Source organism: Athalia rosae, chromosome 4 (genome assembly GCF_917208135.1).
Source record: "Athalia rosae chromosome 4, iyAthRosa1.1, whole genome shotgun sequence".
Lineage (NCBI taxonomy): Eukaryota > Metazoa > Arthropoda > Insecta > Hymenoptera > Athaliidae > Athalia > Athalia rosae.
Window position 1 is genome coordinate 9,494,453 of NC_064029.1, and position 25,095 is coordinate 9,519,547.

General features: G+C 39.3%; 5 protein-coding genes across 10 annotated transcripts in view; 3 read left to right on the forward strand and 2 right to left on the reverse strand.

Annotated features, from left to right (window-relative positions):
- Window positions 1-1,978, forward strand: part of LOC105684488 (nephrin-like) — a 58,365-nt gene extending 56,387 nt beyond the window's left edge. For all 6 annotated transcript variants that reach the window (XM_020851432.2, XM_020851436.2, XM_020851435.2 and 3 more), the window contains one exon: window positions 363-1,978. In XM_020851432.2, the coding sequence (XP_020707091.2) occupies window positions 363-440 (78 nt within the window). In that variant the 3' untranslated portion in view covers window positions 441-1,978. The remainder of the gene's footprint in view (window positions 1-362) is intronic.
- A 5,700-nt stretch (window positions 1,979-7,678) lies between these two features.
- LOC105684482 (inosine-5'-monophosphate dehydrogenase-like) lies at window positions 7,679-11,697 on the forward strand. Its single transcript, XM_012397851.3, has 2 exons — window positions 7,679-8,028; window positions 8,164-11,697. The coding sequence occupies exon 2, from the start codon at window positions 9,669-9,671 to the stop codon at window positions 11,238-11,240; it is 1,572 nt and encodes a 523-aa protein (XP_012253274.2). The 5' UTR covers window positions 7,679-8,028; window positions 8,164-9,668; the 3' UTR covers window positions 11,241-11,697.
- A 248-nt stretch (window positions 11,698-11,945) lies between these two features.
- On the reverse strand, window positions 11,946-15,236 carry LOC105684481 (sentrin-specific protease 1-like). The gene is made up of 3 exons (XM_012397849.3): window positions 14,862-15,236; window positions 14,452-14,519; window positions 11,946-14,341 (listed from the first exon to the last, which is right to left on the reverse strand). Exon 3 carries the CDS (start codon window positions 14,297-14,299, stop codon window positions 12,437-12,439), a length of 1,863 nt encoding a protein of 620 aa, XP_012253272.2. The 5' UTR covers window positions 14,300-14,341; window positions 14,452-14,519; window positions 14,862-15,236; the 3' UTR covers window positions 11,946-12,436.
- Window positions 15,237-15,412: 176 nt separating this feature from the next.
- Window positions 15,413-23,425, forward strand: LOC105684391. The gene is made up of 3 exons (XM_048654261.1): window positions 15,413-16,536; window positions 16,662-16,717; window positions 16,809-23,425. The coding sequence occupies exon 3, from the start codon at window positions 21,186-21,188 to the stop codon at window positions 22,560-22,562; it is 1,377 nt and encodes a 458-aa protein (XP_048510218.1). The 5' UTR covers window positions 15,413-16,536; window positions 16,662-16,717; window positions 16,809-21,185; the 3' UTR covers window positions 22,563-23,425.
- On the reverse strand, window positions 22,588-25,077 carry LOC105684392 (potassium/sodium hyperpolarization-activated cyclic nucleotide-gated channel 4-like). Its single transcript, XM_048653767.1, has 10 exons — window positions 24,940-25,077; window positions 24,633-24,871; window positions 24,354-24,572; window positions 24,123-24,294; window positions 23,904-24,046; window positions 23,629-23,813; window positions 23,350-23,558; window positions 23,031-23,240; window positions 22,718-22,949; window positions 22,588-22,634 (listed from the first exon to the last, which is right to left on the reverse strand). Exons 1-10 carry the CDS (start codon window positions 24,997-24,999, stop codon window positions 22,588-22,590), a joined length of 1,716 nt encoding a protein of 571 aa, XP_048509724.1. The 5' UTR covers window positions 25,000-25,077.
- Window positions 25,078-25,095: the final 18 nt, after the last annotated feature.

The window sequence follows — 25,095 nt, forward strand, 5'->3', positions numbered from 1 at the left end:
AGATCGACAGCTAGGACAAATTTCAAAGACGAATTCCTCACTCCCCAAAGGGAAGAGCGGCGCTTACGGTTAGTTGGGTGAAAGTATTCTCTGTCCAATCGAACCTTCACGATCCCAACCATTTATCGTTGGATTTGTCGCGTATATTTTTTTTTTTCGTCCATTTTGGAAAAAAGCTCTTTTAATCGGAGTACCTAGAAATATATAAGAACGAGGGAAGAACGCCGAAGATTGTCTTTCAAACTCGACGTGTGATCTGAATTCACCATGAGAATGTCCGACTTTTATGCGCGCTATCTAAATTGAATCTCTAGAATTGATCGATCGGTTTAAAAATATACATGTATTCATTTTCCATGCAGATAACAACGATCACAGAATCGGCAAATTCTTTGTGGCGTTCCGCCACCCCACCAACGTCGATGGCACCGGCCACGTGACTCTATAAAACCGAGCTGTAAACTAAAGAAAAAAAAGGTAAAAATTTTGCGGTGCAATCAATTGAGCACTTGGTGATACAATGACGGCTAAACATCCCTGAGTGATTCAGATATCAGAGAGCTAATTGAAGTCCACCCAAAGTAAATGGGATAACGTCAAATTACGATCCCATGAAATTTTCTACCACCAACAACAAACGAAATGCAGAAATATCTGACCTTCGTGGTTTGAGGCGGTTAAAGAAAAGAGAATCATCAGCCTGTCGGGAATCGTCGTGATCCAATCTACACATCTTACGATCGTTAAAGAGTTAATTTTCGAATGTTGAAAAAGGATTTATTTTCTTTCCTTCTCCAATTTTCTTTGACCACGTGCAGAAGATGAAGAAGAAGACGTACGGAGAAGACGTGATCCCAAGTGATCATATAAAATGAAACGCAAAATAATCGGAAACAAAGGAAGAAGAAGAGGGAAAAAAGGAGATTACAGCTCTACAGGCAAATTTATTATGTCGGGTGGTTCACCAGTGCGCCACCACGATGTTCGAAATTACAGGAATTTGATTCTCCGAACGATGCGTAGAACTGAATACTACGGCGTCGGAGATGTCTAAAGTTTTAACCACAAATGGTACGAAGGGTCTGACAAAGTTCTTTGCCTCAAAACATTGCGGTTCACCGGATTACTAGGGCTCAAGAACTTCACGATTAGGTGGTGGAAGATAGGACTAAACCGAGCCATATACCGGGGTGATTACATCGAAATAAAATTCCGTCTATATTCTACACAGTGAAATTTGTCGAACGGTCGATGAGAAAAGGAATGGGAAGAAAACCGAGATTACTTCGATCAAAGTGAACGCATATTTCGTCATTTGATCTACGCAGAGACAAACAGTTATAAATGTAAAAATAAAAGATATATATGTATACATATATAATATAGGTACATAATATACGTATTTACTTACTGCGCGCGTGTGTTAGTTGTTCAACAAATATATTATACCTAGGTATTTATATAATACATTAAAGAAGAAAACAAAATATATTTAAGAACGAGTAGCGAGAAGAAAAACGAAAAAAATTGAAAAATTAAATAAAAATGATGTTTCCAATACGTGTTTGTAAAATAATCAGGGTGTAGGCTTAAGATGTAAGTTCGGAAAGTACGAAGGGTGGAAAAAGGTCGGAAATATGAAATGAAAGTAGAAAAAGTTAATACCGTAGAAAAATAAAATAAAAAAAAAGGTACACAGAGGGAGAAAAGGAAGAGCAAAGCTGCTGTTACCGGGTCGACTGTCTTGGGAAATAAACCGAATAAAGAGAAAAGATTAAAGGGAAAAAGATACAACAGGTTCTGCAAAGACAAATGGTAAAAAGATTAGACATTCTGTCTGAAGATATACGTACACATAAGTTATATCTCTATCCAACATTCTATGAAAGACTTTACCGAGTTATACTTAATATTACGACGAATTATAGGAAGTAAATTTAATTTTAAAAACAGTTTTGAATAAGATACAATATATACATATAGGGCATCCTTACGTCGAAACGAGGACGTTCAATATACTTACCGGTCTCCGATTGCCTTCAAAATTTTTCTCAAACATAGTTTTCGCAAACCAGAAGCCGCACCCGAAAGTATTTTTTAATTAGAACTCTCATCTAACATACATTATGCATTTTTAGAAATTCACCTTTCTACAAAAACGAAAGTTTTGATGTTTATTTTCTCAAGGACAGCTCATTCTAGAAAAAACATTCAGAGACGTAAGATGTCCAGTTTAATTGTGAGACAAACTCTCCAGAAAGAAATGATTGCATTTTAGCGTCAACGATTTCGACGCGACATGAATGAGAATATAAACAATCAATTTACGAAAAAACTACAACTTCGATTGAGAATTTTCTCCCCCAAGAAGTGTTAGAGAAGTCAAAAACTTTGAGACCAGAATCGAAGTAGACGCTCGATTCTACGAGCTCTCGTTCAAGAAATTGCGAAATTTGGTTATATTTTTTCACTCGAAACAAAATCTGTATGCGGGGTTTTCCACCTCAGAAGGGCCAGTTTTTTATAATATTCTTTGAATTTGACGAAACTCTTTCGACGTCTTAAAGGGTCTCATAAATTATGCTTATTGTTAGACCACTAATTAACGCCAACAGTCAAAATCTCCAAGCCACGATTTATAAACTCAATCTTTGACCACAAAAACACGTCTTAAAAATTTGAATTCCATCGCTAAATTGCGATCGTTCGTTCCCAAGATACAGCGGAAAACGTGATGGCAGGTTACGTATAGGTCTGAATTCGTTGGTTACGTAGCTCGAGATTTCATATTTTGGCGCGCCGCGCTCGAGCGCTGTCGACGTTGTTCGTATTCCTACCACTCTGTGGCGTCTATCGCCTGGCGCCTTGCCAAGTCTTCTCGCAACCGAAAAGAAACCCGAATAAAATAACCCAAAACGCAATCGATGAAACGGTAGCGAGCCCAAGCTCAGCTGAAACCAGGTAAATATGCGTCATTCATACAATATCCTGTTTAAACACTAACGTCGGGCATTTTGACGGCTGGCACGCTTAGGAGTTCATCTTTTTATGGCTCTGTAATAGTTGTTGAGGTTTTCAAATCACTTTCTTTTCTGTTTTCTTGTTTTCCATTGTGAGTTGGTGTCAGACGAGCTGTCAACACCTGAAAAACATCTTGTTTACACCTCATCAATTACCCCTCTGAGCCACCCGAATGGTGGTATCCCTTTGCGGTGGTATTTCCACGAATTTCTATATAACCGTTGAAGGAAGTAAATACGTAGAAATTCAGTACATACTGAAATGGTTCAGAGTACATTAAGAAAGTTCAATTCTGTCGCGTTTCGCCTTACTAAAGCATAGGTCTATAGTTCAGAATCAGAGACACCAAGTGTACAAAATCAAAAAAAATCCAGAATTTTTTTTTTCGTACATTGCATTATTATACATTATAAGAGGGGGTGACAGACATTATTTGTTAATTTTCTAGCTCACGATAATTAACACAACTGTTTTGTTTTTAAATTGGTAATATTTGAATTATATCTTTTATCGAAACGGGTAGTTCACCATCAACATTTGTTTTTTCGCAACGAAAAAATTGAAATATCCTGATTGGTTCTAATCTCAGCCTAATTTAGTAAATTACTTCATGTTTCTCAGATCAAACTACATGAGATTAGCCAATATACTCCTGTAACAAAAAAAGTTGAATTCGACCGAAAATCCAGAAAAATCCAGGAGGTACCCCTTTGGATTTTTTCCAGTTTTGGGCCAAAAATAGAGTATTTTCAAAATGGATCGTGTGACGCTTATCCAACGTATTTCGATCTCAGGAACACAAACCCGTCGACTAATTTGAGCCAAAAAAAATCCTATCAAGATATCCTTAATTTTTACCTTTTTGAATCGAAAAATTGACACTAAAAATGCAATCATTTTTTTCTGAATGTTTGTCTCAAACTGAACATTTTATATCTCGTAATTCTTTCCCTAAAATGAGCTGTCGAAGAGAAAACAAACATCAAAATTTTTGATTTTGCAAATATCGTGAATTTCAAAAAATGCACAATTCAAAGATGACAGCTCTGATCAAAAAATGCTTTAGGATGCGGATGCGTGTTTGGGAAAACTATGTTCAAGAAAATTTTGAAGGAAATCGAAGAACAACATCTTCGTTTTAACGTGGAATGCCCTATACATATATTTGACTTTGACAAAATAAATAGATATATATATATATATATATATATATAGATAGATATATTGATAGAAAAGTATTTGTGTAAGACAACAAAAAAGAATAAAAAACATTAAGATTAATAATAATGATTGTGCTCAAAGAAAATTCAATAAAATAACAATTTTGCCTATGCTAAAAAAGTGAACAAAAAAAATGGATAATTAAAAACTCGAAAAAAAATTAAAATTAAAATGATAAACATGAATATACGATAGTTATTTTTCATATGTTGTGCCAAGGTATAAAAGAAAGAAAAATGTAAAAGTTATTCATATTACCTACATAGGCTAATATAATTTAATTTAATATAAATACGTGAGCAAATTTATTATTATTTTGATTGTTATTATTATTATTACGAGCCCGCGTATTCAGGTATAATTATATACGTACGAAATAGATAAGTTGAAAAAGATTCAATTCTGCGTTGTACGCATCTTATACGCTATGATGGAGAGGTGAGAAGCAAATTGAATAGGAAATTTAGGTGATTCAACAAAATGACTAAATGAACTGTCAACCTCTGAGGAATGGGTGTTCATAAAATAAAACGAAAAAACACAAAAATAAACCTAACTAGATCGTTGTTCTATAAGCTATAGCTATCATGGCATGATAATAATTATTTTACTATATTAGAGAAGTGAAGAAAAAAATGAAAGAAAAAAGTAAAAGACAAAAAAAATAATATCTCTGTAGTATCTATTCAATATACTCTATGTAATTACTGTATACGCAAACACGACGTCGCAGTCGATCAACCGAAAATTATATAAATATTAATTACATACTTATTACTATTCGATATTAATCGCAACACGCATACGTGAATACCGTTGAATTCATTAGTTTTGTTGGTACAAAACCTTTATTGGAATTAATCAGAGCGACTCTGTTTCATCAAAGAATTGTGTCGTCCTCTTCATCTCTGATATTTTAATTAAAATCATCGCGACGTATCCTACAAATTAAAAAATAATTAACGAAAACTCGTTGCCGCTCTTAATCGTTGGGTCAGTGAAACTTTACGTCAGTAATTTATGTATTTTTTTTTTTGTCATTTCGAAATAACGTCATCCTACGAAGCATCCGTTGTAGTTGAATAAGAAATCAGGTTTCAATTCATTTATACAAATGGAGAATCTAAATGCAAAAAGGAAGCAAATCGATTATTCTATCGTACGTAAAGTTTTCAGCGTTTACCGTTCGACTATAAATATATTCAATAAATTCATTCAAGTTGACAATTTATAGCGTAGAACTAAATTCTAAAGTCTATAGGTGTTGGCCCATTTTTACTTACCTAATCATAATTAATTATAAAGTATCCTACATCGCAGTGTAGCTACACTTTTTCCAAATTTTTGCATTTTATACCATTGCTTGATTCCGAAAAAAATATTTTATGTAAGCGAACATCTGAAATGGAGATCTTGTTGAATTCTCACTGAAGGCGATACGGTACTTCGAAATAATCCCGCTCAATGTTTCAGTCCTTTGATAACACCGATCAATTTTTATAGCGTCTCTAGCTCATAAATACACCGAGGACAATCACCCATTTTAATCTCTCGCTGATCGAGCTTTCAAGTTCGTCGTGAGATTTATCTTTCTTCCTCCTTGCTCTAGCCACTGCTTTACAATTAGAGGGCTTCAACTTTTACTAATGATCGATTCTGATTTTTAAAGTCGCACAGAGAATAAAAAAATCTCACAGTGTTCGAAAATTATAGGCATTTCATTGATTTTATAAAAATTTAGCGCCTTCGAAATGGAGTGTAAAATTTTTTTGATCGACCCACAGATTCGCGTGAAATCGTAATTGTAAAATATTTCCTTTTACATTTCTATAACTGTGCTTACCACGAACTTCAAAATTCTACCCTCATATACACACGATATTAGATCTGCATATGCGTTAGATATATACACATACTATATTCGCCATCACTTCACGGTTCACTCATTCGCTCATTAACATTTATAAATAAATGATACATTATTAATATTAGATAATTATATATTATTTGACTTTTGTATGCGAAGGACTTTTCCATTGTATAATTATTATAAGATATATATTGAATGAAAAAAAAAGAATTGAAAGAAATAAAATAAAACGACAAAAAAAGGAAAACTAATAATATTAGGTTAAAGGTTGAGTGCCTTCTGTAATCTAAAATACTGTATACTTTGTACTATATTTCGTGTTCGTTATAAATTCAAATGTAAATACAATTTTAAACATGTATAATGACGTTTGGATTTTTATATTTTCTCTCATTGTCCCACAGGCATGAATTATCGATCTCTAATTTATATGCAGGATGAGTAGACCTCGAAATTGACGAAGAGCCTTGTCATCCGGATGAAAACTCAGCAGTAAATTCAATCAAATGCTATCAGGTCAGTAAAATCTTGTGAAAAATCGTAATCCGAAGCGGCTGTTCCCCAGGCTCTGATTTCAACGTCTTATGTCTTACACGACAACGTGCTTCTAACTCCGAAAATAACAGAAAAGCTGATCGTCTATAGCCAGTCAGGCAGATGGATTAAGTCAGGCGGACGATAAACGGATAAACGTGTAGCAAGACGTATTTTTTTCATCGATTCCTGAAGGGCAAAAACGAGATCTTTTATTCCGCTTGAAAACTCACCCCGAGGTTTCAACATGTGACGATAATTTTCCGATTATTGTTTCCTCATAAATACGATCTTTTTTATAGCTTTCGAAGAGAAAAAAAAAACAGATCAGACAAGATTCGTAACCCAAATAAACCAGCTCGTCTTATACCTTTTGGACCAAAATAGATTTTGCGCTAAATGTGTCGGGAAAATATAGCTCTGCGCTTATTTTTGACAACCGAAGAAGAGATGAATGTGGCTAATCAATAGGATATAAGTCACATGAGATTCGTAAACGTCGTGATTTGTCTGAATAACTTAAATTGTAGTAAATATTATGCCCGCGGTAGCCGAAAATTTATATGCAGTATATATGACCTCAGTCGATATCCTCTACTCGTTATAGGAAGTCAAATTTACCATTGAATAATATTACTGCGGGTTACTGACGTCGGACTGAATACATACAAATTGCGAGCCATCAATCAATCCGTTTCTATGGCCGCCAAAACGTTCAATCATAAGTCGAAGAAAAAATGAAAACTATATACGAAAGTCACGGTGGCATTTCGATAAAAGAAAATTCTATGGATTTTTGGCAAATTTTTCACAGAAGTTTGAAACTCAATCGTAACATTTATTCTAGAAAGCATCGGTTACGTTTATTCCCAACCCCTGCAAGAACCGATATGGGTTAATCCGCGGCAAGAACGAGCGGAGTAACGAAGACAGACACATCACACTGGATTACATTGATCCACTAACGTTCCTAAGGATTCCTCAACTATATATTCGGACTTTTACTCTTGTGCAAGAACGACTAGTTTCTATACGAGTTTTGAAACGCGAGAAGAAAAATAATGAAGAATATTAAACAACAGGGTGGACAAAGTTCGTTCATTACACAACATAACGACGGGCTCAAAAATTGTGGAAACAATTGCTCTACTTGACGAAATTACCTCGCCTCGCTTCAAATTGTTTGAACGATGTTTATAAGCCAATTACTGACCCTTGGGCTGCGGGGAACAATTAATTCAACACTACACTCCGACGAATTTGCTTATTTCTCATCACGGGTCCCCGCAGAATTACGAATGACGAAACACGCTTCGCGTCACCGAAGCGTCTTTTGGCTCACGGAAGCTGAAAATACAACTCGCGGAAATAACGTTTACCAGGTGACCAAATAATTCGGAAACAACATTAATTTATTTCCAAACCTCTCTCATTTATTGTATCTCGTACGTAATTTAAAATGTATCCTTAATTTGGAGTAAGTATTAGCAGAATACCTAATCCTTCCCGTTGCGTAGTTTTCAGCGCCGTTTCCAAATAATTTCCCAAATATTAACGCGAAGAGAGAGAGAGAACCCTCGGTTATATGAACAATCGAGAATGATATTTCAAAGGGTTTTTGGGGTGGATATAACAGATATACGCCATATCTGCAGGGTGTGCGGACGATTTCAGTCCCATTTGGTAGGTATCTGACCGTGTCCTAAAGTGATACGGAGAGCGTCGAGGTTCGGTAAGCTTTGCAACATTTAATTGAATTCACCCCACGCGAATTTCTATAACGACGAGGAAACGTAGACTATAGAACGAGGATAATTTCCACCACAATTCAGCATCGCCAAATGATGTCGGGATACTGTAATTTAGCGAAGTTGGCTGATTGAAATTCCAGTGCTATATTCGAGTCGGAACTCGCAAGGGATGTGTCGTCATCGGGGACTGTGGCTCCTCGATACAATAACAAATTATGTACTCGTTGTCGAATTAGGTGTAATTACAGAGTCGTAAAAATGAATGAGATATTTATTGAACATAAATGATATTACGTTACAAATTTACAAAGGTTCGAGTGTTTCAACTCTTGAACTTAACGCCGTACGGCGTCATTACCGCATTGCTTTGTGTATATCATGAAACGGTCGTACTTTCAATTTACGACGTATGAAAGTAAATTTTTAGTGGTAATCGGAGCATTCGAAGCCATCACCGAATTCCATTGAATATTCTTTCATTCAAAACCTATTTATTAAATAGAATCCTCATCCAGAACCGAATCCCATTTCTCTCCGATTTATCCTATAGGATGAAAAATAATCGAATATTGCAAAATTCAAGCGGAATTCAAAATGCCACCTCCAACAGTTCATAGTCGACTCCGATTTGATCACTCCATAATTGCTTCAGCGAAGTAAAACTAGTAATTCAATTTAGCGGGCACACACACGCACACACATACACACGTTCGTCCACGTTAAACCTTGCCTTGCGATTGCAGGCTTTCAATAAGTGACCGAGGGCCAAATCTTCAATGATTGAAGGAAAAATTTACCCTTCGATCAAGTCATAACCGAAAGGTCAATTTTACCTAAAAGCTGAAACAGCTGTCTTTTCAACGAGAGTCTAAATATGGCAAATGTTAACTAGACCCGACGGAAGTTGGGGGAGGAATTATTTTGCCCAACTGTAGTTGATTCGCGATTGGCCGAGGGTAAAATAGCGAGGGTGAAAACTCACCCTCCGAGTACAAAGGCCGGCGACGCGCCATTCGACGGTGGAGTTTTGTCGGAGGAGGATGGAAGAGAGGAGACCCATAAGTGCGTGCGTAACAGTATTCACTCGGTGAACAGTGAGTCGGAGTTAGCGGGACTACAATCAATACGGGAACTTCGTTTATAATTTTCCATTCACTGATCATATAAAGCGAAGATTTAGCTTCGGTGTCGACCGGATATATTGTATACAATCATTGGAGAACTTGTACACTCCGTAAACGACCAGCCGCGTGTTAAAACTTGACAACTCAATGGCTGACTACGTGTTCGAAGATGCGCAACAGGAAAGTCTTCCGGTCCCCGAAGACGGACTTACCGCGAGTCAACTGTTCTCTACCGGGGAAGGTCTCACTTATAACGACTTCATAATATTGCCTGGATACATCGACTTCACCGCTGACCAGGTCGACCTTTCGTCGTCGCTGACCAAAAAGATCACCTTGAAAGCACCGCTGGTGTCAACCCCCATGGACACGGTCACCGAATCCGATATGGCAATCGCGATGGCACTTTCGGGAGGGATCGGGATAATTCACCATAACTGTACGCCCGAGTACCAGGCGATGGAAGTTCAAAAAGTTAAAAAATACAAACACGGTTTCATCAGAGATCCGGTTGTGTTATCGCCAAATCACACGGTAGCCGATGTTCTCCGAGTCAAAGCCAAACACGGTTTTTCAGGAGTGCCTATAACGGAGAGTGGGAAACTGGGTAGTCGATTGGTTGGAATAGTAACGTCCAAAGATATCGACTTCATCGAAGATGTCGAGAGTCAACAAAACGAAAAACTCGGTCGTGCGATGACCAAGCTGGAAGATCTAATCACTGCCAATTCAGGAGTCGCTTTACAAGAGGCGAATTCCATCCTAGAAATGTCGAAGAAAGGTAAACTTCCCATAGTCAATGAAAGGGGGGAATTGGTCTCCTTAATGGCGCGGACCGACCTCAAGAAAAACAGAAGCTACCCCAACGCTAGCAAAGATGGAAACAAGCAGCTCCTGGTCGGTGCCGCGATCGGTTCTAGGGAGGAAGACAAAGCGAGACTCAAGTGTCTCGCAGCCGCCGGTGTGGACGTAATCGTCTTGGACTCGTCCCAAGGAAACTCAAAATTCCAAATCGAGATGTTACATTACGTCAAGTCAGCGTATCCGGAGCTCCAAGTTATCGCTGGAAATGTAGTCACTTGTGCACAGGCAAAGAACCTCATCGAGGCTGGCGCCGATGGACTCAGAGTCGGGATGGGATCCGGGTCAATTTGCATCACCCAGGAAGTGATGGCGGTCGGGAGGCCGCAGGCAACAGCTGTCTATAAAGTCTCGGAATACGCGAGGAGATTCGGAGTGCCGGTAATCGCTGACGGCGGAATTCAGTCGATCGGGCACATAATCAAAGGTCTGTGTTTGGGCGCGAGTACCGTCATGATGGGCTCCATGCTCGCTGGTACTTCGGAAGCTCCTGGGCAGTACTTCTTCAGTGACGGTGTTCGCCTGAAAAAATATCGAGGAATGGGATCGCTGGAGGCAATGGAACGAAGGGATTCGGGGGGCTCGGCGATGGACAGATACTTCCACAACGAAATGGACAAATTGAAGGTGGCTCAAGGTGTGAGCGGTTCCATAGTGGACAAGGGATCGATCCTGAAATTTTTGCCCTATCTACAGTGCGGTATCAAACACGGATCCCAAGATATCGGCGCCAGATCGGTTTCGGAATTGAGATCGAAAATGTACAGTAATGAGATTAGATTCGAAAGAAGAACCCAATCTGCTCAAATAGAGGGCAACGTTCACGGCCTTTTCTCTCACGAGAAACGGCTCTATTAGATCCGGGACACCACGATTGTTCTTATACATATGTAGGTATAATGTAGATAGAATTGAGGGGCCATGTCTTCAGGGGCTTTTTGAATGACGTAATTTATTTTTTCAACATACTATGTATTCCATACTGAAAATTTTTTATTCCAAATTTACATGTGTTAGACTGCTTCAAAACGCCTCTGATTCAAATTAGAATATACTACGTTGTAACAACCTATCCTACTTATACAAGACGCGAAACGCTTGTATACACTGGTATGCATCGAAAACTGCGCCTGAAATTGTACCTGCATTAATTATAGGTATACATAAACTGCGCATGCCACTATACATATTGTACGTATAATCGCATCATCGTTAGGTGTGCCAACTGTTTTATAGAAAACAAATTACGTTCCTCGATGTTGAGTTTATTTATGTATTATATGGAATATTCTATAAATAAAATTATCAACGTTTACCCAATTTTCAAGTTGAAAGGCAGACCTGAGGTTCTTACTATTACGTGAAGCTTTTCAATCGTCAGAGGTAGAATAATATGAAAAAATTGCCATCTTCTCACAAATTCTTGAACTGTCGCGTAGAACGGATATACAAGAGAAAAAAAAACATGATCCTACTCGTATTCAGAAAAACGACTAGAAAGTATACTAGAATCATGAACATTGAAACCAATTTTATTTTTTTCAAATTATGAAAAATCATTAGTTGATTTAGTCGGCATTTTATTACGGATATTCAATTTACAAATCTGAGACGCACAAATGACGAATTCATATGAACATGAAATGGAAAATTTCTTCTATTCTTACTATGATAGTCCCTTTTTCGTTCCAAAATAGTAAATAAGGGCTGTCAGAAGCGTGGAAAATTAACAATAATCAAATTTTATGTTATTATTCTTATGTGCATTAAAGTCTAATGCTTATCATTACAATTTATAGCTACTTTGTAAACCAATGAGCGTGTAATTAATTCGGGTACACGCCATTGATGGTAGCTGATGAAAATTCCTCGTTCATTCATTACAGGAGGTCAACGGAGAAATCAGTGAAATCGACCCCAAATAAAATTTTCAATTTGTTACTTGGTCTACAGTATGTGTATACCATCGTTGTGCATAGTTCTAATTGCGACTGCACAGCACTAAAAAAACATGAGTTTCATTGGTGATCCTTTAAATAATATTTTACAGTCTGTTATAAAAGTTTAGATTTAAGTATTTCGTAAACCATTTTCTTTCTGAAATACGGCATGTCTTTCTGAGTAAACGTAAGTCTCTTGTTTCCAGATATGTATTCTGCAAACATACACGAAAACACACCGCAATCACTCCCATTCATCTGCTGTGGAACATCTTTTACACATTCTAACTTCCAGCCAGTCATATCGAAAGGCTGCTTTTTTTTGTCCAGACTCTCGTCGAGGAGATACTGTTTCAAGGCGTTGAGACACTTTACATTGGTGCCTCCCATACTATCGAAGTACCGAATGGATTTATCCCGAAAGTCTACTATCGACATGCACCAATGCATTCCGAGATGTATGGGAACAATGAGCAAGTCTTTTGAGAATATATCAACTTTTCTGGTCCACCGTTTCAATGACGAATGACCTCCAGAAAGCAGTTTTGGGTAAAAGAAAGTATTCATTACATGAACTTTTGGAAAATTGCCACTTTCGCCGCGGACGATCAATAGATTCATATAGAAGTTAATTATCTCATCATTCAGCCAGTTCAAACCAACCAAAGTATGAAGATCATTCCTCGTGATTTGCAGCCCAAACCCTTGCGCAACAACTTGATTGGGTGGATTAGGGACAAGAGCTTGCCTAATCTCTTGTAACATTTCAGGTGTGAGAACTGGCAGTGGCTCTTCTTCTGGTTCTTCTCTGTCATCGAGAACAGCTTCACACAGCCGCATAGAACGTGCAAGCTGTTCTTCTAGACCTGCTTCTCTGAACAGTCTATTATGCTTAGCCAGAAGACTAGTTTTCTTCATTAATTCTTGAGCTTCTCTGTTTTGTTCTTGAATGCGCTCGTCATAGCGTTTGGTGAGTTCCGGAATAAAATTATCCTTCATAACTATTTTTGAAGAAAATTTATCCCGCAAGGAATTTGAAACTGTGCTTTGAGAACCAAAGGATTGCTGCGACGCAGCTTTGGAGGAAGAAGAGGATGATGCACCAGCTTCAGAGCTGAGAGGTTTGGTGACCGAGATGGATTTTCGACAGCTTGGATCATACTGCTCGGTCATGGTTTTTATTCTGGACATCTCTTTTGATGGGTTCCGTGACAATACTGTGGAATAAAACAACGATTCTCTGATTGAGGATCCACAACGTTGGTACTGTTTCGGTTCAGACTTTTCCAGATTTATAACTTGTGGAGTTTTTTTCAAGTTCTTCTCATCACTTCTTTTGCCCAGTATCTGTATTCGCGATGTGAAAGAATTCTGCAGCATCTGTCCATACTGTGTTTTTTCCCGCAATCTATGCGTTTTGCTCAATGTTGAGTCCTTACTGTCAGTGAAGACATTTGGATTACTATTCTCTGCAAATGAATCCATTGCTGATCCGTTATGTTTAGCGCATTGAGGTTTGATGGATTTAACGTGTGTTCTCACGGTTGTTGCAAGTTTGGCGTAACAACAACCCTGAGTTTTCTTAAAATTAGTCCCATTAGATAATTTTTTGGAGGCAGAAGTTTCGGGAGTTGTTATTGAAACAATCTGGACGTCGTCATCTCCATCAGAATTGTATTGGGAAACATTGGGTGTGACCAGGCGATGGCTCATCTCGAAGCTACACTGTTCCCTTTTAACTCGCTTAGTACCCAAATCTGAGCTGTTCAAATCATTTCCCCACCGCTTCCTTTTACCTCGCGTAATATCCTCATCTGAGTTGCTCAAATTATCCGCCCGCCGTTTCCTTGTGATCTTATCTGACCAACCCAACAGGTTTCTGAAGAAATCGAATAACATGGTGATTTTCTGTGTTGCTTCGATACAAAAAAACTCAAAAACCGAATCTTTCTTTGGAACATCAAGTCCATTCCGCATAACAATAGTGATTAATCCATCTTGTTGGCCATTACGATGGACCTGTGGATAGGAACAAAGGTATCGCATTAGAAAATACGAGCAAAAAAATTAAATGTTGAATGTTTAGTGAATATGGGAAAAAACTCATAGCCAATCTTTATGGGTATTACCTGTTAGGATGACAGCTGCCAGCGTTCCTACAGCATCATTTTGGTCATTGAGTGGTATACTGTATATCCTGGAAAAGTCATTTTATGTGAATATTATGTATGATTGGCCTGGGGTATGATTTTGCTACGCTGATCTCCTCTAATGAAGATAAACAATCAAACAATAAACTTGCACTGAGAGATAGTTTGTGCTTGGGAATTGCATCGATGACTAAAACCTAACCTATTCTAACTTGTATCAATTTTCATTCCACATTCAAAAAGGGTCAAATCTGAAGTGAAAGCATGTGGCTCATGAAAGATATCCTAAGCAGAATTAAAAATCCGATATTTTTTAGGAAAAAAGCATGAAAAGCTCAATTCAACAACGATAAAATCAAAGAAAATTAAGGGCATTTAGAGGCACTTACTTAGGGGTAAGATTCGTCCCTGTTCGGGAATTAAGTCATGACGGCAATGCACTTAAGAATTCTTCAATATGAAAGATATCACTTTTTCAAAAATTTTATCGAATTTTTGGATATTCTAATCCTTTTCGCAATTCATTTAAATGGCAGTTATTCGCAGTTATTCGTTACCGGAGGAGACGGAGTGGCGTGAGAAAACTTGGATGGGGTAAAAGTTCACGACGGTTTTCACGGTTTCATATTTATATTTTGTAGTATCTAAGTGGAGCTTGAACACTGCCTAGCCGCTTGTTTGGGTACTTGAAAACAAGAAATTTGTCAACACCGAAATTTTTCAACGTAACCGTACTCCCGGATCGAATGTGCAATGACGAAATACCTTCGAAATGCTCGTTTGGATAATGTAGGAAGAAGGAATTGTTGCCAGCGCTACGGATAATCGGTAGGGACATCTACTGAGTCTGAATGTAGGTGCACGGTGCTTGGTCGAAAACCCTCACAGTGCGCTGGCGCTCGTCACCATTTGCTTGTCGTACTTCGAAATGGTCTAGTTGTTGCCCGTGTCGCGCTGTGAATTTAACTGTGCCCGTTGCTGTGCCGAACAATACCGAAATCTGAATCTCGTCATAATCAACCAAAGAATTCCGCCTCATTTACTTGATTAACGCCGCTGAATTAAACGCATAACAAATGTTGATACGTTGTATCAAAGTCAGTAGAAGTCGCGAGGTACAGCGCGCCTCTACGTGGATGCTGATTGGCCCACTCAATAGAAGTGGGGGAGCTGGTACAGATTACGAGCGCTTGCCCGATAACGCCATTTCTACGTCCGCGGAACTTCGAATCGTGTGGTTAATCTCCGTGTAACTCGCTGTGAATTTAACTGTGTACGTGATAATAACGCATTCTGAATCTTGAAGTAATCAATCGAGTATTCCTACCTGATTCACGGGTATAATACCGCTAAATTAAACGCATTAAAAATGGTGATACGTCGTATCAAAGTCAGTGGAAGTCTCAAGATCCAGCGCGCCACTGGTTGGTATAGCGTCGTCGGCCATGTGTGGTATAAATATAGAGCGTTTGGCGGCAACGCCATTTCTACGTCGAACTTCGATCGTATAGTTGTTCTCCGTATCCCGCTGTGAATTTGACTGTCCCTAATAATATCAAATTTTGAATCTTGTCATAATCAACCAAAAGATCTTGCTTAATTCACGTGTCTCACGCCGCCGAATTAAACGCATTAAAAATGGCGATACGTAGTAGCAGTCGGTGGAGGTCGCTTGATCGACGCATCCCCTGATTGGCCCGCTTAGTAGCTGTAAATACGCCATTTCTACATCAAACTTCAGATTAACTGCTTTGTCTCCTCTAAATTCGTCGCTAATTCAAATAATACGTTGTAATATTGGATCCTAAAACAAGTGACGATCGGCCGTACAATGACTCTAACAATCTTAACTCATCTGAGGGTATAATTGGCTCGATAGAACGTATAATGATGGTGATACCGGTGATACTGGACGCAACAAGTCGAAGCCGGTAGCCGTTGTGAATAATTTTTGAATTCTTGCCGCAACTAGAGCTCCTCCGCGGTAGATTTGAAGTGCATAATCGGTGCATACAAATATTTGGGAGCATTCGTACCGGATCTCCGCTCTTCTTAACACGTAAGGTGAGTCCTGATCTGATTAATTTTTTCTCAATTTCTCTGTAGCGGAACTTCGTGCCGCTATTTCCGAATTTCTTGATTCGTGATGCTTGCGTACACGAAATAAAAGTGTTGAAATTCTGTTTCAGATCATAATGTTATTGCTGGCTGATCATCAACCATCCACCTAAAGTGAAAAATCTCGGTGATTAAAATTTTCTACAACTATTTATTTCCTTTAAATCACAAATTTTTGATTCTCATTATTCGGGGGTTTTTCCTTGCTATTTTTACAGCATCGTTCTTCGTGGGTGTATCGCATCAACTTTACATCGTACCAGACCTACTACATTCAACCTACAACGTTTCAACCTACTACATAGCTATAGCCATCAGGGAGGCTGAGACATCCGGGTAAAATCCAAGACCCCCGAGACCTGGGAACCGGCTCGGGTCCGGTCTTGGTGCTGGCAGCGATGGTGAGTCCCAGCACTCAAAGTTTCTCGACTTCTTTGCCAGCTCACACGATGGTGAACGCTGGCATCGGGTCGTTGTATTTTATATTGTGTCATTCCTCTGATCCCTTTTTGTTACATGGCGTGGCGGTACCCTGAATTTCAATTTTATTAGATCAGGTAATTGTAGGGTTGGTTGCTGTTGAGCATAGCGCACCTGCACCCTGTAGCGTCAGACATATAAAACTCTTCCTTGAAATTAATCAGTCAAAAAACCAATGAATGATTGAGTCAGTCAGTCAGTTTATTAATTAGTCAATCGGTTATTTGAGCAATCAGTTAACCATTAGTTCATCAAATGTGAACTATTCAAATAAATCACATCTTTGATAAATTCAATTGCAAGAGTGTGCAGCTCATAGGCAACGGTACAGACCGTCGTTCAATCGACTCAAGTATTTTTTGATTTTTATATAATTTTCGGTGATCGATCTCGTTTGCGTCGATCACTGATCGGTAAAAAAATTTTGTTGTGCGAATGATGGTCTTACCATAGGTTCAGCTTTTTCAGGTACACCAGGAATTGAATTGGATAGCTCTCGCGAAAAATCAGAATCCATCTAGACTCAATTTAACGGTCAGCCATCAGCTGAACCAATTTTGAATTTAATCTCTAAATTTTTGATTCATTTGCATGCTTGATATTTCAATTTATCTAACTCAATTTGAATCAGAGTTGAACCCGTCTTTAGGTACCCACATATAAGTAAATTCACTAGAACTATAACAGGATGTCTAATGATTATAGGAATTTTCTTCCCTTACACACAATTTTCAGCCCTGAACTTCTTCTTACTTGATGAATAGATGTGAGATTAATTAAATTCATTATTCTACTGATGATATTTCTCAATCAATTCTATTGAATTTATGATTATATCAAATAATTTCAATTGTCAAGAGTGAATTTACTAAATTCATTCAAAGATCATAGATGTTTTTCAAATTTCGCACCGATAACAAACAAACTTTTCTCAAAATTTGAATAAATCACGGCTTCGGCCGGGGCGTGGGCAGCCTTTATATTCCTATGAACACAACAGGTCTACAGTAAGTTTTTTGAACGAGATACCACGGCAATGAATGTGAGATGTGAGTGAGATCGAATTCTCGGTGCGCCGGCGCAAGTATGAATCGGGGTTTTCGTCAGTAAAATCATTTCTTGGATAAATATAGGTGAAAGGCAGGTATAGGTAAATTCATGAATCGCGAAGGCATGTATATGCAGTGTGTGTGCAACTAATAGTTTTAACCGTAGGGTGGGATGTGGGCTGACCAAAGTGGGTAGGCAAGAAATCGGAAGTGTAACTTTTCTTTCCACAGCGATTCCAAGTGATCAATTGAGTAGAATTCATCAAATTGCGTTAGCTAATTTTCTACAACATTTTATTCGACATTTTCCTAATAATTCTTTTCGTGTAGTCTTTTAGATCTCTTTTCTGAGATCTGATAGATACTTTTCCTTCCCAACCAAACAATTCCAATTAGACTGACTTTTTATCTTCCCTGTAATATTTGCGGTCACTTGGAATGGGCAAAATGCGTCCGCCTTGCTCTCCGTACCAGCCGTGGTGCATGGAAGTGAGGTGGACGTTGAGCTCGAAGACTTCGCGTCGAAGAGGATCGCCGACCGCCACGCCAAAAATTTGTAAACCTATCCCCTTTCCTCTCCCCAATGCTAATTGGAATAGGAGGATGCGATTAAAAATTGCATTTCTTCGATTTCCATTAGCATAAATATTCCGAATCTGACGCTGCTCGCGCGTGCATAGCGCGAGGAGGAGGAGTCGTGTGATCTATGTTTGTTGTATTTCTGTTTGTGCCGTCCTCAGGGGTCCTAAGAAATGTTTTAAAACATAAAACTAGCGTGACTTGCCATCTTGCAAGGCGCTTTAAAAACTTGACTGATATTGGCGATGGGAACATGTATTGAGAGATTTTCTTTCAGGAATTTAAAGTGCAATAAAAACCCAAGTTTCGTCGCTGCTGTTCGTATGCGCGCGGACTTGGCGCTTAAAACATGCATTGCAACGCTTTATGCGTTATAAACCAGAAAACCGAAACATTGTAAGGAATCAAGTACCTACTATCGCACCTTTTTGTTCGTGGTACTTGACTTCCTCGCGATTATCTTTAAGCTACTAATCCAAATTTTAATCCAAATCCAAGGACGATGGCCCCCATTGTTGTGTCTAAGAGATCTCGTTTTCGTAAAATTGATTCTCTACGAACTTATTTATGGTTCGGAGTATTTTTCTGAATTATCTGTGAAAACTTTTCTGTTATTTCAGGAGTGAAATCAATCGTTTATTATCTACATATTTAAAACAATCCTATATTTTCCTGGCATCCCAAAAGGTAAATGCGAAAATGATTTCCCTGGTTGTGACCGGTTAATTTATCTATGTTATCAACGGTGATCGGTATGCACCCCTAAGTCAGAGGTGGTTCTCAGGTGCTATTAGTTTAACAAACTGGTTTATGGGTCCAGTGAGAGGGCGTAAGGCAGTATTTTAACAAATCTCGCGAGATGAGTTGAATTGAATATGATTCAAATTGAGACGGTGCATATCGGCGCTGATGTAGTTGGAAACACCGACACACAGAGTCGGTAAAATGTCCCACCGGGCTTTCGTGCAGCGCAGATATGGAGGGTTCTACCCCTCTATGGTCTACCCTCCATAAGCGCAGAGCTTTACAGTAGCGCTACCTTTAAATGCCACATAATTATACTTGCCAACTGATGATAAAATATCAACGTGAATATAGGCCACAAAATTTATCAATATACTGTCGATCATTTCCCCATTACTGTTCTTGTAAAAAATTTCAACATTAAACAAATAGAGATTTGATTATCGGAATTTACTCTACGTAGGTGGGATTTTTTAATCGTTGAATTACATTAGAATATAGCCATACAGCCATACGAATAATTCGACATTTTTTAACCCAATCGAAAAGAACCGAAGGTTCGGAATTCTTTCGATTTTTCGCGCCAAAAATTGAATATATCTGAAATCGGTCATTCTGACTTCGGCAATATAAATCTGCCAACCCAATTAACTTACCCAGTTACAAGCTTTCACCTTTGCTTTGTTCAGAATTTTTTCTTCGAATTGCTATCGTATCTTAGGACTAATTACAAAAATCCTGTGTTGGTGTAGTCAATTAATCTGACCAGGAAAGTATCTGCACTGCACTATAAACGCTTTAAAATAATAATTACATTCGGCTTTTCATTGATTCACCGGATGCTATTTATAGAAAGATCGTGATGTCTGTAGTTGATACCAAGAAAGATATCCGACCGATATGTATTTAAAACTTGAAATTCGTCCGACTATGGCAGTAGGACACGGCGGTAATAATCGATACATATCCTAATATTAGCACAGCACGCATTTGAAAGCTAATCATTAACCTAGTTATTTTACCTGCAAATATCTTGTTCCGCATATCGCAGTCTAGATATACATTAGTCTAAACAAAGCGCAATTCCATCATATCATTTGTATTTTAGAATAGCATCTACTCCTCATGTCAATCTAACTAGTACTGGAAACCGTCGTCTTATATCTTGTGCATCGTCTTACGTTTGCATCTTTGAATGGAACTTGATTTTCTTCGAAAAATTACTTCTTTCTCAATCTGAGAAAATTGGAGTGTATCTGACATCCGCGAGGGTCTGTATCTGATTATATTGAGCTATTCCGTTGTCAAGCAGGTAAACATTCCGTTACTCGGCTATCCTCGGGACTAGGCGGTTCAGACCTAGTCCAACACTCTTCGAATTCAGTCGATTACCGAAGTAACATTTAGTCGGTGCAGCTCCGATTAGCTTCGCATAATAAGGCAAACTGTCCACTATGACGTCGTTAAAATTTTGCCACTCTCAAACTGCCCCTGACATGCTAAAAATCAGCTGGCCTAGTAATATCGTAAAATCAAAATGTGTACAAATGTTTACGTAAATTTATTACTCTAAAATTATGTTCGGGAATAAACTTCATGGGCTTCAAAATTTTATTGGCCTCATCAATTGTACTCTCTCGGTCATCCGCCGTACCTATTTCGTACAACAAAATTTTCAGAATCATAATTTTATCGGAGTGAAAATTACTCAATCCAGAACAATATCCGCCATAATATACTCGGATGGAACGACGTATTCAAAATGGCATGGAAGAACATCGAGAATGTGGTTTGTACTGTCCAGGAAGTTTTACTGAACCCGAGTTTCGTCCACCCGAAGGATTCAACATTCCCACATACGTCGCAGGAAACCTGAAGGTTCGCCCGTCACTTCCAAAAACTATGGGTTCACGTTCACTTCGATCCCCAAAGATTCAACACACGCACCGTCCTATAGAGATGCCAACTTGTCGCGATAATTTCGCGATCGCGCGAAAATTCCACACGGAAAACCTGGAGCATCAACCGCTCCCGGACCGCGTCGACGACCGTGTATTTATGAATGGGAATTTCGGGCGAGCCAAATCTTGCGGCTCTTTACCCTCCTGTAAATCATATAGGAAGTATCAAGAGATTACGCCAAAGGTCTTCCAGAGGCGACCGCGAATCCAGACCGTCACACAGCTCTACGGTCCAGTACTCGGCTGCAAAGTACCGGAAACAAGAATGGATCTAGCCATCTGTTGGGATACCCCGGTGGACCCATCTTATGAACCTAGAAAACCAGTTCATATAGACGGAAGCGACGGCGGACCGGCTCCCGGAATTTTCACCCTCGTTCAGCACCCACCGGGCGTTTCGGCATCAGATTTTTATTCGCCAGACTTTTCCAGGCCCAGAGCGGCATCCGCCGATCCAGGGAAATTCGAACGCCTTGTCAAAGCTAAGCCCCACCCTACAGAAAGGCATAATTGTAGGACGCCGTGTCCCGAAGTTTGCGTTAATTCGCATGAAAAGCTATCCGTTGATGGTAGAAGTTGGCCCGAAGAAGATGATCCAATGGTTCGCGGTAGATTAAACGTTCTGACGGGATACAAAACGGAAGCCGAGGAAGAGGATGACGTAGCTAAAGCTAAGAATCTGTTGGGAGAATCGACGAAGTGCCACCTGTGCAAGGGATTCGGTGAAATTCGAATATCCGAGGCTGATCAAGAGCTGGCAAAACGATACACCAGTTCGCCGAAACATCAAAGTAGAGACAGACGGAAGCACGTTGCTTATCTTAGAAACTGCACCGCTTGCGAACAGAGAAAGAAAGATGAGGAAAAAGACGCATCTCGGCATAAACAGAGACTCGCTCTCCACTCGGCCGCGCCCAGACTCACTCACGACGATCCCAAGAGGAACGGTCTTCCAAAGTCTTTGAACGTACCACGACCTAGGACTCCGTTTGCCAGGCGCTCGTTTTGCATCGATACACTCACCCCCCCGTTCAGCGTAGTCAAGGGATGTAGAGATGCCGATTACCCCGAACATTGGAGGCTCACTTCGGTTTACCAGCAGTCTTACAGACCGCCGCGAAATCACAAAACCACTACGCTCTCGCGGATGAAAAGATAGGGGAGAAGGAGTTGTTGAAAAATTATTACCAAATAGTATAGATATTGTAGAGATGGCGAATCGTAACTCGTTCTGATAAAGGTAGTTCCAGTTTTTATTATTTTCTTTTCTCGTAGATTTTGAATTATGCTGATGAATGTTCTCGGGTATGTTACCTTCTAGACGGTAAAGCTCCCCTAAAAATAACGTCTTCTCGAGTCTTTGTAGAACCAGTTTTTGCAGGGAATTCATAAGGTTCGGGTAACGCTCTATTGCCTGCTGGAAATCTTCACGTGTCAAAACGTACAGTTCACATATCTCGGCCGCTACCACACTCGCTACCCGCTGTTCGTTTTCCATTATCAAAGCTATCTCGCCGAAGTGCGCGCCGTCCTCAAGATGGCAAACCTTGCAGTAAAAGGAAACTTGCAAATATGTACAACGTACGATGCAGTCACAGCATTCAGATTATGCATCCTGGTTACGAACCTCTTTTCCTAAACTTGTGTATATAGCGACGGTTCCAGAAGCAATAAAATACATACTATCACCCGTTGTACCTGCTTTTATTATTACGTCGTTCGTAAGAAATATTTCTGTGCGCAGCGACATCGCGATACGTGACACTACCGATTCTGGTAGGCATTTGAAAAACGTGACTTTTTCAACCAACTTTCGAGAACGGTGGAGCATCAATTCCTGAGTAAAAAAAACATTTATCATATCGGATTCATCTGCAATTTATTACTGGATGAAAATATAAAAAAAGGAAAACTTCCGGGTTATCGGAAAATCATAAATCATTTACTTCTCTCAGTCGCACGGACACGAGGCTCATGATACTTTTTTCAAGATCGATACTTTGCTGGATGCAATATCCGTAGTAGGTCGTCAGACGATTTTGAATTTCTATCGGAAGTTCTTTGTGTCGCATGTACTCCCGTAATTGGGGTAACAACCATAGGTAACTATTATTTGTTATACCACGGAAAGTGTTCGTGAGTTGTAGCCACTTAGCTGGGATAAAATATCAGGTTGATCGTTGGAGTTTGAAAAAGTTTCGATAAAAAGCAGTTGCACGATATACCTATTAAATAAATATTCGCAACTCGACCAAATATAGAGAACACTGCATCGGATACGACATCCTCAACCGCGACCAGATCATCGTGCTTCAAACACCCTACCATAGCGGCTACTGATCTGTACAGGGAAACGATGTACTTGAAAAACGTGCTGTTATCCCTAACGTACGGTAGATTAGTCCAGTTCCTGTAAGAATAAAACAGACTGTCATTTGTAGGAAATCTTTTCGCAGATAAACAGGATTCTCCCATCGTTAGGAGATACGCGATAGCTTACTCGTGCGATTTACCGGAAGCTATCATTGCCCTTCGGACTGTTGCAGATACGTAATATTCGGCACAAGCTGCCCAATGAAGCACAATTACCATCAAGACACCGAATTCTATAGATTTCTGTGTTTGGAACGAGATTCCGTAGACCTGAAAATTGAGTGAAATGTAATAATTGATTGCTATCCTACGGTACAGTACAGTAGATTTGCAGGGAAAGACTCACACGTCGTAAACGGCGAACGTAATTTACGACAACTCGCAGCCTGAAGATTTTTAGAATTTGGGAGTAGGAATAGAGCTGCACCCTTTGGTGGCTCGCATTCCCTAATAACGCAAGTAGTCCCATGGGTAACGACGACAATAAATCGATAAAGAACCAGCTCGTGAGATATTTACTGAAAGTTAATGAGCGGGTGGATTATGTTTTGTAAACTACATGAGACGTGTCACAAACCGTGCGATTATTCGAGGATCCAAAACAACGACATTTGTACGCAGCTCATAGTATCCGGTGAAAAACCATAGCACGATATCGCACAAGAGAATGCAATCCAATATTAGAACAAAGAATAACCATTCCCCATGCGGTAACTCGAAGAAAAACGTGACCCGATATGGGATGGTTAAGAGAGCCATCAATGTTGCCATTACCATTACAGTCTGCCAGCATACTCTGCGAACATCGGTATTTCCGTGATACGTTTGATCTTTGATTTTGATTCTAATCTCTTACCTGAATTCGCTGAAGGGATGAATCATGTAGATATACGAGTTCGCATGGCGGGTATATTCGTACGACATCGTGGCCTTACTTTTCAACCAAAAACGAGAATCTGGATGCCTTTGAGATATCAAACATTTTCGTCGAAACCACCGGCGAGATCTAGCGCAGAACCCATCGCCTTCGATCACATTTTTCAATTCGTCGAATTCAGGAGGTATTTTACATTTGTGCTCGACACGTGGAAATCCCTGGATCCGGTTGTATCGGCATTAATGACAATATATTTGTAACCAATCATTTTTTTTATCATACACACCTGACTACTCTCAGCATTGAGCTGCTCTTCTGACGTCGGTACAAGCATCATAAGATCCATTTTTTGGTTTTATATAATCGCTGAGAATATTACAAGTAGGAATTACAATTCCTTTCGCACACCTAGCGTCAAACGATTTTATTTCATTCATTTATT